This window comes from Stegostoma tigrinum, chromosome 19 (genome assembly GCF_030684315.1).
Source record: "Stegostoma tigrinum isolate sSteTig4 chromosome 19, sSteTig4.hap1, whole genome shotgun sequence".
Classification (NCBI taxonomy): Eukaryota; Metazoa; Chordata; class Chondrichthyes; order Orectolobiformes; family Stegostomatidae; genus Stegostoma; species Stegostoma tigrinum.
The window spans coordinates 54,817,659-54,830,256 of NC_081372.1; the positions used below are offsets into that span (position 1 = coordinate 54,817,659).

Sequence of the window (12,598 nt, forward strand, 5' to 3'; positions counted from 1 at the left end):
TCTCTGTGCAGACTTGGTTGTTTATTTTATATAAGATTGAATGCTGAAAGCCATTTCTGCAGAGATGGATCAGAAACAATTTTCTCACTCTTATTTTCTCGATTTGTGAAATTCTTAACTGGGCTCAGTCTGCAACCCAATCTCAAAGACCTCCTGAGGAATCAGCAGGAATTCAGTTATTGGAGCATGGAAGGCACAATGCACGTGAATGATGTCCTTTCACTGTTGGGATGTAAACTTGAATCCAGTCTCCTGACTGAGGCATCACGTGAAATTAATTTTGAGTGTACTGGATCCAAAACTTAGCATTGCTGTTGTGCATTGATCTTTCAAAATCAGTCAGGATTTCTTAGCTATGCTGCAAGCATTTCTTCTTGTGTGTATCTGAAAACTTTGCAAAATTGTTACTTGGCTATTGTTACTTGGTATTCAAAACGGCCCTTGTAGCTAGAACCCTCTGCAGTAGAAGCTAAGATTTTATCTTATGCACCTTTCTTGGCATAATAATAATACACATTTAACTATAACATAGATTGCTGCCTATCACTTTATGTTGGTTAATAAATTAGTACTCATTTATATTGAATATCACTGGGACACCAGATATATTATTGGTGAGGAACTTGAGTGTCCTTCATCAACAGTGGTTGAGTTAGTGTTCTTGTCCTGAAAGATGCACTTTAAATATTGTTTCCATTGGCAAATGTAAGAAACTCTAGAGGGCACAGATTTGAGGTTCTGCCCAGGAGATGTGGTGAAATGTGGGGGTGGGGTGGGGGGCAGAGAGAGAGAGCTTTTTACAAGTATTAACCTGAACTCTGTGCCTGAAAGGGAAGCGAAACCATCAATGATTTCCAAAGCCAATTGGAGAGGTGCTGAAATGAAATAAACTTACACACCTATGAGGATAGAGTGGAGAATGGGAAAGAGCTAGCATAGACTTGATCAAATGAATGATCTCTTTTTGCGCTGTAATAATTGAGTGACCACTATTCTTTGCAGAGAAGGTATTACTGTTTTTTTGTGACACTACCACTGTGCTAAATGAAATACATTTAGATCAGATCACCAGTCACTCCACTTTTTTTTAAGAAGGACAGAAGAGGAAAGCGATGGAATTACAGGTCTGGTGCAGGAGTTGGTGAAGTCTATTAGCAAGGATGGTGTAACTGAACACCTTTTAAAAATTTTCAGTCAGAGAGAGCTAGCATGGATTTCACGACAGAGATGTCAAGCCTTACAAACCTCATTGAAGTTTTTGAAGAGGTGACTACGGTAATTGACAGGTGAATGTCTATCTGTTGTCTATATGGACTTGCAGAAGACATTTGATAAAGTCCCATATAGCAAGTTGCTAACTAAGGTAGAAGCCCACAGAATTTATGGTGAATTACTGACATGGCTGGGGAATTGAGTGGCGGGTGACAGAAAGTAGGGGAAATGGGTATGAAATCAAATTGGTAGCCTGCGACCTGCCATGTCTCAATGATCTGTGTAAAGATCTGTTATTCAGATTCATTATTAATGAATTGGGTAATGGCGTGGTAAGTTAAATATCCAAATCTGCTGATGACACAAAATTAGGCAACATTGTAGACTGTGAAGAAGACTGCATTAAATTATCAAGTGATATTGATTGACAAATGATAAAACTGTGGCAGATGGAATTCAATGTAAGCAAGTGTGAGGGAATCTATTTTGGGCCAAAAAAAAGACCAGGATATTTTCTAGATGGTATGAAGTTAGTGTGGATGTCCAAAGAGACTTGGAGATTTAATGCATAGATCTTTAAAATATCATTTACAGGTGCAGAAAATAAGCAAGAAAGCTAATGGAATGCTGACCTTTATATCTAGAGAACTGGAGTAGCCGGAAGCAGAAGTTTTACTGTAGTTAAACGAAACCCTGGTTAGATCCCACTCAGAGTAGTGTGAGTAGATCTGAGCACCATGTGTTAGGAAGGATATGTTGGCCTTTGAGGGAACACAACATAGGTTTACAAGAATAATACCTGGACTTCATGGGGTAGTTTGAGGAGTGATTACATGAATTAGGCTTGTTTTCTGGAGAATCTAGAACGTTAAGAGGCGATCTGGTCGAAGCCTTCAAAGTATTAACAATAGAAGGTAGGATAGATGAATATAAATTATTTTTGCTGGTTAGGAATTTTAGAACTTGAGAGCATGAGAAATAAGATCAGACCATTTAGGAGAGGTGTTAGGCAGCACTTCTGTACACCTCAGGGTAATAGATGATTGAAACACTCTTTCACAAACAGTTGTAAATATTGGAACAGTTAATTTTAAATCTGAGAAATTTTTATTAAGCAAAGGTATGAAGAGATATGGACAAAAAGGTATATGGAATTAGGCCACAGATCAGCTGTGATCTCGTAGAATAGTGGAACAAGCTCGAGGAGCTAAATGGCCTACTTGTGTTCCTGTGTTCCCTTAAAATTTGGCTGCTCGAAACTGGTCATCATGAGATGCTGTGAGTTGATAACAGCAGCAACAAAATTGTATTCCATCAAAATATTCAATCTTATGATGTGATGTATTCATCACTGTACCACTTTCATTAGCCAGTGGGTCAGCCCTTGGTTAGTGAAGTGTGTGGGCAAACATGTCAGGAGCAGCATTGGGAAAACCTAAAAAGGAGATGCTGACTTGATGAAACTTCAACGCAGAACTACTTGCATGCTAAACAACAGAAGCATAATATAGCAGACCTAGCTAAATTATCGCACTGCCAACTGGAAAGGTCAAATTTCTGCAAATGCTAGGGCAATTAAACAGTAATTGGAGGAAGCCCCACACACATTTCTTGGGGGTCTAACTCATTATTTGCAGCTGTCTTCAATCAAACATGCTGGGTGGATTATCCATTTTGGCCTCTTCCAAGGATCTGCAATATGACTGGAGATTACTGTGGTGGGGGAGGAGTTGTGTCAACCGACCCATTGAAGTTAGACCATACACAAAGGAAGATTGTTTGAGACAATCCATTCTAGGCCTCCAGACTCTACAGCAGAGATTCCCCAGCGCTGTGTTCTTGGTCCAGTGACCTTGAACTGCATCATCCATGACAATCTCTCAGCATAAGGTAAAAATTGAGGATTTTCACTGAGGATTGTAAATTTGGTTTGCGTTTAATTGTAAGACCTAGATCAGTTGCAATCAGACTTAGAATTGAGAGAACTGATCAAAAGAGGCTTTTAGTTCAGATTGCTACAGCCCATGCTGGATGCGTGTGTTTTCGCAAGCTTTACAAAATTTATTCAGGCTATCACATGTACCTAAATATGACGGTTATGGTAAGCAGTTGTGCTCACTTTGGAACAATGGTCTCTTCAGTGAGGTCTATCTTCCTCCTTTAATACTTGGGATGTGCTGCTTCCATGCAGCATCTTATTTTGCCTTTAACCTTTTCAGGCTGCTGGTACTTTTAACATCATTAGGCTTGGGTTACACTCTCGTCCACCCACGTGACTCCATGCCTTATGTAATGGAATTCAATTTAAATTAATCATTCTACCGAGAGTTGGTCTGACACAATCTGTTTTGTTTTACAGTATACAGTTCAGCTTACCTAACCACATTATTACACGATGTGGTTTTGCAGACAAGATTCAGCAATGATAATTTGCTGACTGAATTAATGGTATTGCTTGTTAACACTTCATCACTTGTTCATCACTTGTACAGCACTTTCGCCTGCCGACATGAAATGACAGCTAACAAAATGGGGTGGATACCATTGAAACTGGGGCTGATAAATGGCAAGTAGCATTCATTCTACACAGTGACCATGTCTAACGAGAGGTTCTATCTATCGCTCCTTTGAAGTTCAATAGCATTGCCATCACAGTGTCTCATGCCATCAAAGTCCAAGGCTTAGCATTGACCAGAAATGTAGATCAGCTGTATGAAAACTCTGACAAGTTGAATACAAGCCAAATGTGTATTTCGAATGCTCTTCACATTCCTGGTTGAGCAAAACTCCACTACTGAAAGCTGTACACCATGCAGGATAAAGCACCCGACTTGATGGGCATCCCAATAAATACTTCTCCCTTTATTTCCAGCACTGGCACAGTGGCAGTGGAGTGCACCAGTGCAGTATCAACTCACGAAGACTCCAATACAACATATTCCAAACCTGGGGCCATTGCCACTTAGGAGGACAAAGGGAGTAGATGCAGGAATATAAAACCTGCATGTTGTCCTCTTTTTAAGTCATGCACTCATCCTGAGTTGGAACTATGTTGTTTTTACTTTGTTACACAGTCATAGTTCTGGAACTCCTTCCCTGACAGCACTCTGAGCACCACTCGGACTCCAGCAGTTCAAGAAGGTAGCTCACTAACATCGGCTGAAGCGTGATAACTACTGACTTTGTTAGTGATGTTGATGTCCCATGATCAAATTTTTAAAACAAAATTAACAACTAGCTGATAATGGTTCATTGCATTAGAATTCCTAGCCAAGGTGCAATCTTGTTATAATTGTTCAGCTTGTATTAGCATTGCCTTGGTAAGAACCAAATCCACGTCTCACTGAATCCTCTCTTTGTGACTACAATGATGAGGTTCAAGTAACTTACATTAAAATGAAAAAATGGCCAGGAATTTTTGTCTTGTTTCATTCATTAAAGGATATGGGCTTCATTGACTGACTAGGCCAGTGCTTATTACCTATGTCCCATTCCTTTTGAGAAGGTAATGGTGAGCTAACACACGGAACTGCTGCAGTCCATTTGGCAAAGAAACATTGTTGGAGATGGAGTTCTGGTATTGTAACCTAGTAATGCTAAAGGAATGATGATTCATTTCCAAGTTAGGACAGTGTGCAACTTAGAGGGGTACTCGCAGGTGGCGTTCCCATGTATCTACTTGTCTTGTCTGTGTAGTGGCTGCAGGTTTGGAATGTGCTGTCACAGGAAATTTGGTGAATTTCAGTGTGTCTGAGTACAGTCTGTTGCTGAGGGCACGTTTGTGAATGAGCTTGTAAATTAAATGGGCTACTTTGGATGGTGCCAAGACTATTGAGTATTGTTGGAGCTGCAGTCAATCAGACAAGTGGGCAGTATTCCATTACATATCTGAATTGGCAGACCGGCTTTGGAGTCAGGAGGTGAGTTGCTTGCTGCAGGATTCCTGGTCTCTGGTTTGCTCTTCTAGACACTATATTAATATGGCTAATGCAGTTCCAGGGTTTGCCGTATTTGTTTCTTGATACTAAGATTTAAGTTCCCTGAAAATATGTTCCAACCAGATGATGGATGTGACCTCTTCAGTATGCGACTTAGAATTAAACAAAAATGCACATGTGCTCCCAAAACTCAGGGAATAAACATTGTATCTTTGTATTTTATAGTACAGGTAATAAGCTATAAATGGTAGCAATGTCACAAGCTGGACCATGGACCAGGTCTTGTGCAAAAAGCGACAAAGCCTTTTATTTGTGATTTCTATCTAGACACTGGAAAGAGCATATGTGAATGTCTCAAGATATGCTTAAGACTGTGTTCACCGTCATACTGATATTGTTGCCATTGTGATCACGAGTGAGTCACCATGGAGTGATCAGATTTCTTGGATCTAGCAGCAGTTATAAAAATGGGGAGAGAATGACTGCAAGAAAGAATATTGTTAAGATAATTGCAGGGAAATTGATTTCTATTTCACTAACACTTTAAACAGACAAGAATGCTGATAGCCAATATTTTTTGTTAGCTTTCCCAAGAATATGTTTCCATAAATAAATATGATTGGCAGAAGATGTTAGGCAAATTACTTTGAGTCAGTGGAGAAGCCTTTATTGGGCATACCTTTTTAAACCTGGAAATCAGAAATTGCAGGTTTGGCAAGATTCTTAGTTTTAACCTCATCATTCTTAATATTTCAGATGGTGAGAATATTTCGAGTCTTTCTATAGACTATTTCTGATAAGCAAATGTTTCATTAGATCATGTATTAGCTGCATTTTACTTGAGGAACAGAGTGAGATTTAAACTTTTTTTATTCAAATTGTTTTAATTTTAGGAATAAACTTTTATGGGGCATGCTGAAGGGTAAATGGATTGATCCTGAAAGGGAAGAGGCTATGTTAGTATGGAAAAAACCAACGTAGCTTATATTGCTGATAATAAAATGTGAGGCTGCTTGAACACAGCAGGCCCAGCAGCATCTCAGGAGCACAAAAGCTGATGTTTCGGGCCTAGACCCTTCATCAGAGAGGGGGATGGGGTGAGGGTTCTGGAATAAATAGGGAGAGGGGGAGGCGGACCGAAGATGGAGAGGAGAGTATAGGTGGAGAGGGGATAGGTCAGTCCAGGGAAGACGGACAGGTCAAGGAGGTGGGATGACGTTAGTAGGTAGGAGATGGAGGTGCGGCTTGGGGTGGGAGGAAGGGATGGGTGAGAGGAAGAACAGGTTAGGGAGGCAGAGACAAGTTGGACTGGTTTTGGGATGCAGCGGATGGAGGGGAAGAGCTGGGCTGGTTGTGTGGTGCAGTGGGGGGAGGGGATGAACTGGGCTGGTTTTGGGATGCGGTGGGGGAAGGGGAGATTTTGAAGCTGGTGAAGTCCACATTGATTCCATTGGGCTGCAGGGTTCCCAAGCGGAATATGAGTTGCTGTTCCTGCAACCATCGGATGGCATCGTTGTGGCACTGCAGGAGGCCCATGATGGACATGTCATCTAAAGAATGGAAGGGGGAGTGGAAATGGTTTGCGACTGGGTAGTTTATATTGCTGTTGAGTCAGCTGACCATTTTTGCTGACGAACTATAAAACATAACACTCTGCTATCAAACTGTGCAGCATAGAAATATGCTTTTGACGCAGCCACTGAAGGTTTCCAAGTGGTCTAGATGTCGTTATTTTGTTATGCAAAATAATTAGAAGCTTGAGTTACGCGAGAATAGATGTTGCAGTTTTATAAAAACCCTATTTTAGGTTCTTGCGTAGGAACCTTCCTTTCTTCTACCCTCCTCTTCCTATCTGAGGGAGCAGGATCTTGTTTACATTTCTGTGGGCATGGGCAGATACCTTGAACCATATCCGTATTCTTCAGGTTGATCTTAAAAGTTGAATGAATATAAATTATATCACAGCTGTGGCCAATTGCATGTACACACACTATCAGCAAACATATTGGACAGCAGTCAAGAATGAAAACATTTTAAAGATGTTGCTTTAGCCATTATAAAAGTAACAAATAGCTGTGAACACCATTAGTAAGATACTCCTGAAAATTGTAATAATTTTCTTTTAACTAACGGTGCCTTGAAATCACCTATTAAGTCAAAGTTCCAGTCTTTGTACCATGTATTAATCTGATGTCTAAGGTAGCTAACTTCATTTTTTACAGCAAGATGCCAGCTCCTGTTCGATTGCGAGAGCTGATTCGCACTATCCGGGCTGCCAGGACGCAAGCGGAAGAACGAGAAGTCATTCAGAAAGAATGTGCGCTCATCAGATCATCCTTTCGAGAGGAAGACAACACATATCGTTGTCGCAATGTGGCAAAACTTATCTACATGCATATGCTTGGGTATCCAGCACACTTTGGTCAGGTATGTTATGATTTTAAGGGTTTTTTGAGGTACTGTTCAATTTTGTTGATGTCCTTTTAATATTTTAAAATATAGAATGGAGGTAAAGAGAAATGTTTTGTCTCAGGGTTGTGTGACTTTGGAACATTGTGCCTCAAAAGCTAGTTGAGATGGGTCAGTGGATGTTTTTAAGGTGGAAACAGATTCTTATTGGTCAAGGAAATCCAATGTTTTTGGAGGTAGAGCAGAATATAGAAATCAAAACATAGTATTGATCAGCCTGCAGAGCAGGCTGAAGGGGCTGATGGCCTACTGATGCTCCTAATTCCTGTCAGTGAAGTAATAACATAAATTAAGTTTTTTGTTTGGTTTCTGTAGTTTTCTTCTTTTGTACTGGAGATAATGCTTCATATTGTTGCATAGAGTTAGTGTTAGTTGACCTTGGTGCTTTGCTTGAGTACACATTTTTAATTGAGAACCAGTTGGTTATGGTCAGTCTCTATCTATATGTGTACATGTGCAATTTTCAGCATGAGTCTCTCTCTATAGATCTCCAAGCAGGATTTCTGGTTCACTTGCTTAGTTATTTAGCTGTGAGAAACTTGATTGAGTTTTGTTTGGAATATTTTCAAACTGCAAAATGTCTGGTAACAGTCCTTTGTAAATATAAAGGGTATAGTAAACAAACTGGCTGTTCAGGTGAAATAATCAATACAATGTTTATGCCCACCACACTTCCTTCCTCACTTTTTATCTAACCCGAATAGCAGACTTTCCAAACCCTTTTCAGTGTTCATCTAATTTCATCTTAAATATGTCTTTGTTGTTTGCTTTAGCTGTTCAATGTGGTAGGATTCTAAGCACGGGTTAGAAAGGTTTCTCCTGAATTCCCTAGTGTATTTAGTAATGACTATTTTGTATTTATGACCAAATTGGGAGCAGTACTTCTATCTCTACCTATTCAATATTTGCCTGGTCTTAAAAATTCTCTAATTGGTGACCCCTCACTTGTTTTTTAAAGCGGCTAATTTTCTATCCCATTTGGTCTTTCCTGCTCACAACTTTTCATTTTTGGTATCATTCTTTCTAATTTGCACTTCTCGACTCTGTCTTTATCTTTTTAAAATGTAAAGAGCAGAATGGTGCCTCATTAAAATCAGTAACTGTTTGTAAATGTATCCCTTGTAAAAGAATCCCAGCGCTTTGCTTCTTGTAATGGTCTTATTAACCTGTGTCAATGCATTTTGTGATTTGTGTTTCTGTAAGCTGAATCCTATTGCTCTTCCATGTTTTGGACTATTTTCAAATGAGCGTGTGAGCTCTTTATTATTCCTACCGAAATGTACCATCACATGTAGAAGGTAAAGTTGCCATAGTCCCAGAGGAACATAAGACTGCTGTCTCGTTAGAGGGAGACTGCTGTTGGAGGCTTAGTGGGAGAATCACCATCCCTCAGGCAAGAAGAATCCTTCATGATAGCCTCCGTTAGGAATTGAGCCCATGCTGTTGGCACCATTTTGCAGTTATCCAACCACCTGAGCTAAAAGTCCACCTCCCTCTCTCTCCCTCTCTCTCCCTCTCTCTCCCTCTCTCTCCCTCTCTCTCCCTCTCTCTCCCTCTCTCTCCCTCTCTCTCCCTCTCTCTCCCTCTCTCTCCCTCCCTCTCTCTCCCTCCCTCTCTCTCCCTCCCTCTCTCTCCCTCCCTCTCTCTCCCTCCCTCTCTCTCCCTCCCTCTCTCTCCCTCCCTCTCTCTCCCTCCCTCTCTCTCCCTCCCTCTCTCTCCCTCCCTCTCTCTCCCTCTCTCTCCCTCCCTCTCTCTCCCTCCCTCCCTCTCCCTCCCTCTCCCTCCCTCTCCCTCCCTCTCCCTCCCTCTCCCTCCCTCTCCCTCCCCTCCCTCTCCCTCCCTCTCCCTCCCTCCCTCTCCCTCCCTCTCTCTCCCTCTCTCTCCCTCTCTCTCTCTCCCTCTCTCTCCCTCTCTCTCTCTCCCTCTCTCTCCCTCTCTCTCTCTCCCTCTCTCTCCCTCTCTCTCCCTCTCTCTCCCTCTCTCTCCCTCCCTCTCTCTCCCTCCCTCTCTCTCCCTCCCTCTCTCTCCCTCCCTCTCTCTCCCTCCCTCTCTCTCCCTCCCTCTCTCTCCCTCCCTCTCTCTCCCTCCCTCTCTCTCCCTCCCTCTCTCTCCCTCCCTCTCTCTCCCTCCCTCTCTCTCCCTCCCTCTCTCTCCCTCCCTCTCTCTCCCTCCCTCTCCCTCCCTCTCTCTCCCTCTCTCTCCCTCCCTCTCCCTCCCTCTCCCTCCCTCTCCCTCCCTCTCCCTCCCTCTCTCTCCCTCCCTCTCTCCCTCCCTCTCCCTCCCTCTCTCTCCCTCTCTCTCCCTCTCTCTCCCTCTCTCTCCCTCTCTCTCCCTCTCTCTCCCTCCCTCTCTCTCCCTCTCTCTCCCTCCCTCTCTCTCCCTCTCTCTCCCTCTCTCTCCCTCCCTCCCTCTCCCTCCCTCTCCCTCCCTCTCCCTCCCTCTCCCTCCCTCTCCCTCCCTCTCCCTCCCTCTCCCTCCCTCTCCCTCCCCCTCCCTCTCCCTCCCTCTCCCTCCCTCTCCCTCCCTCTCCCTCCCTCTCCCTCCCTCTCCCTCCCTCTCCCTCCCTCTCCCTCCCTCTCCCTCCCCCTCCCTCTCCCTCCCTCTCCCTCCCTCTCCCTCCCTCTCCCTCCCTCTCCCTCCCTCTCCCTCCCTCTCCCTCCCTCTCCCTCCCTCTCCCTCCCTCTCCCTCCCTCTCCCTCCCCTCCCTCCCCCTCCCTCCCCCTCCCTCTCCCTCCCTCTCCCTCCCTCTCCCTCCCTCTCCCTCCCTCTCCCTCCCTCTCCCTCCCTCTCCCTCCCTCCCTCTCTCTCTCTCTCTCTCTCTCTCTCTCCGTTTATAGCATAGAAATAATTTAAACACCAGCATGGATGAGTTCAGTTAAGTACCACACAAACCTTCGCAGATTGTACTTCATCCAACTCTATCAACATTATTTCTTTTTCCCTTGTACAATTGTCTAGTTTCCACTAATATATGTCCTATACCATCACTCATTATTCCTGTTGTAGTGAGCTCCGCATTCTAGCTAGGTTAATAGTATTTTTTTCTTGAATTCCCAGTTTGCTTTGTGACAGTCTTGTATTTATGACACAGCTGTGACAAGTGCCACTTCACACTTAACTGTATTGATGTACATTTGCCAATTACATGTCAGCTCTGAAAGTCTGGTGCTCATTTGTATTTCCCAATTATCTGCCTTACCAATAACTGTACCTCTAGTTATATATTATCAACAAATCAGCAAATTTTAACCTTGTACTTTTAGTTATAAAATCCATTGGGTAAATGATAGCCCCATCACTGACTCTTGTGGAACATCATTTACCCATCTTTTGACAGTTCAATAGCCCTTAATCCCTAAACTCTATTTTCCTTTTAGGCAACTGGCTAGCCATTCTGCTGTATGTGCTCTGACTCCACAATGTTTTGACAATGGTAATGATACCGTGCAGTACACTATCAAGGGCATTTTGAAAGTTTAAATATATTACATGTACCGAGTTGCCCTTGTCTACTCTCTTTTTAGTTTCGAATAAACCATTTGAATTAATAGTCAAGCACAACCTGAAATATGTAGCAGTTAATCTTATTTATATTTTCAGTTTCTGAATGCTTTTACTTTGATATTGAACTCTGATACTGACCAGCAGTATTAAAGCAATTCTGAACATTTGTCTAAATTCCATATAGACAATGTCTACCTCTCTGCCTTCAACAATTTTTTTTACCACCTCTTCAAAAAAACTCAGTTTAATGAGACACAGATTCCCACACACACAGCCATGTTGTTCATCCCTAACCAGTCCTTGCATGTAAATCCTGGCCCTCAGAATCCCCTCCAGCAATATGGCTCACTGGTCTATAGCTTCCTGGATTTCCCCTACATCCTTTCTTAAATAATGGCACCTGCGATAGGGTTAGCCAACCTCCAGCCTTCCAGCACCTCACCCGTGGCTGTCAATGATGTAGATATCTCAGCAAAGGGCCAAGCAATCTCTTTCCTTGCTTCTGGGAAACACCTGATCATGTCCTGGGGTTTATCTTACCTTTCTGCGTTATAAGACCTCAAGCACCATGACTTCTGTAATATGAGCTCTTTTCAAAACATCTGTTTTATTCCCCAAGTTCCCTAGCTTTCATATCCTTCTCCACAGTAAATACTAACGCAAAATATTCATACAGTATCTCACCCATTTCCCGTGGTTCCACATACAGCCAACCATGCTGATCTTTAAGGGGCCCTGTTCTCTTCCAGATTACTTTTTTGTAGACTGGTTAGTAAGGTTAGATCATATGGCATCCAGGGGACCTAGCCAATTGGGTACAGAATTGGCTTGAAGCTAAGACAGAAGGTGGTGGTGGAGGGTTGCTTTTCTGAATGGAGGCCTGTGACCAGCGGTGTGCCACAAGGGTTGGTTCTGTGTCCATTGATTTTTGTCATTTGTGTAAATGAATTGGATGTGAACATAAGTATGGCTAGTTAGTTTGCAGAGTTTTAGTTTACACCAAGATAGGTGACATAGTGGACCATGTAGAAGATTATTTCAGAGTACAATGGGACCTTGATGAGATGGACTAATGAGCTGAGGACTGGCAGTTGGAGTTTAATTTAGATAAATGTGAGGTATTGCATTTTGGTGAGGCAAACCATGGCAGGACTGAGACAGATAAAAACAAGGGCTCTAGGGAAATGTTGCCAAACAGAGAGACCTTGGGGTGCACATGCATGATTCCTTGAAAGTGGAGTCACAGGTCGACAGGGTGCTGAAGAAGGTGTTTGTCATGCTTGCCTTCGTTGGTTAGAACATTGAGTGTAGGAGTTGGGATGTCATATTGCAGCTGCGCAGGATATTGGTGATGCTACTTTTAGAGTACTACATATAATTCAGATCACTGTTCTGTAGGAAGAATATTGTCACACTTGATATGGTGCAAAAGACTTAAAAAGATGTTGCCAGGATTGGAGGGTTTGAGTTATAAG

At 42.7% G+C, this 12,598-nt stretch overlaps 1 protein-coding gene across 1 annotated transcript in view; it reads left to right on the plus strand.

Annotated features, from left to right (window-relative positions):
- Positions 1–12,598, plus strand: part of LOC125461358 (AP-1 complex subunit gamma-1-like) — a 139,559-nt gene that overhangs the window by 34,145 nt on the left and 92,816 nt on the right. The window contains exon 2 of the mRNA XM_059652849.1: positions 7,373–7,577. Coding sequence (XP_059508832.1) covers positions 7,377–7,577 — 201 coding nt within the window. The 5' untranslated portion in view covers positions 7,373–7,376. The remainder of the gene's footprint in view (positions 1–7,372; positions 7,578–12,598) is intronic.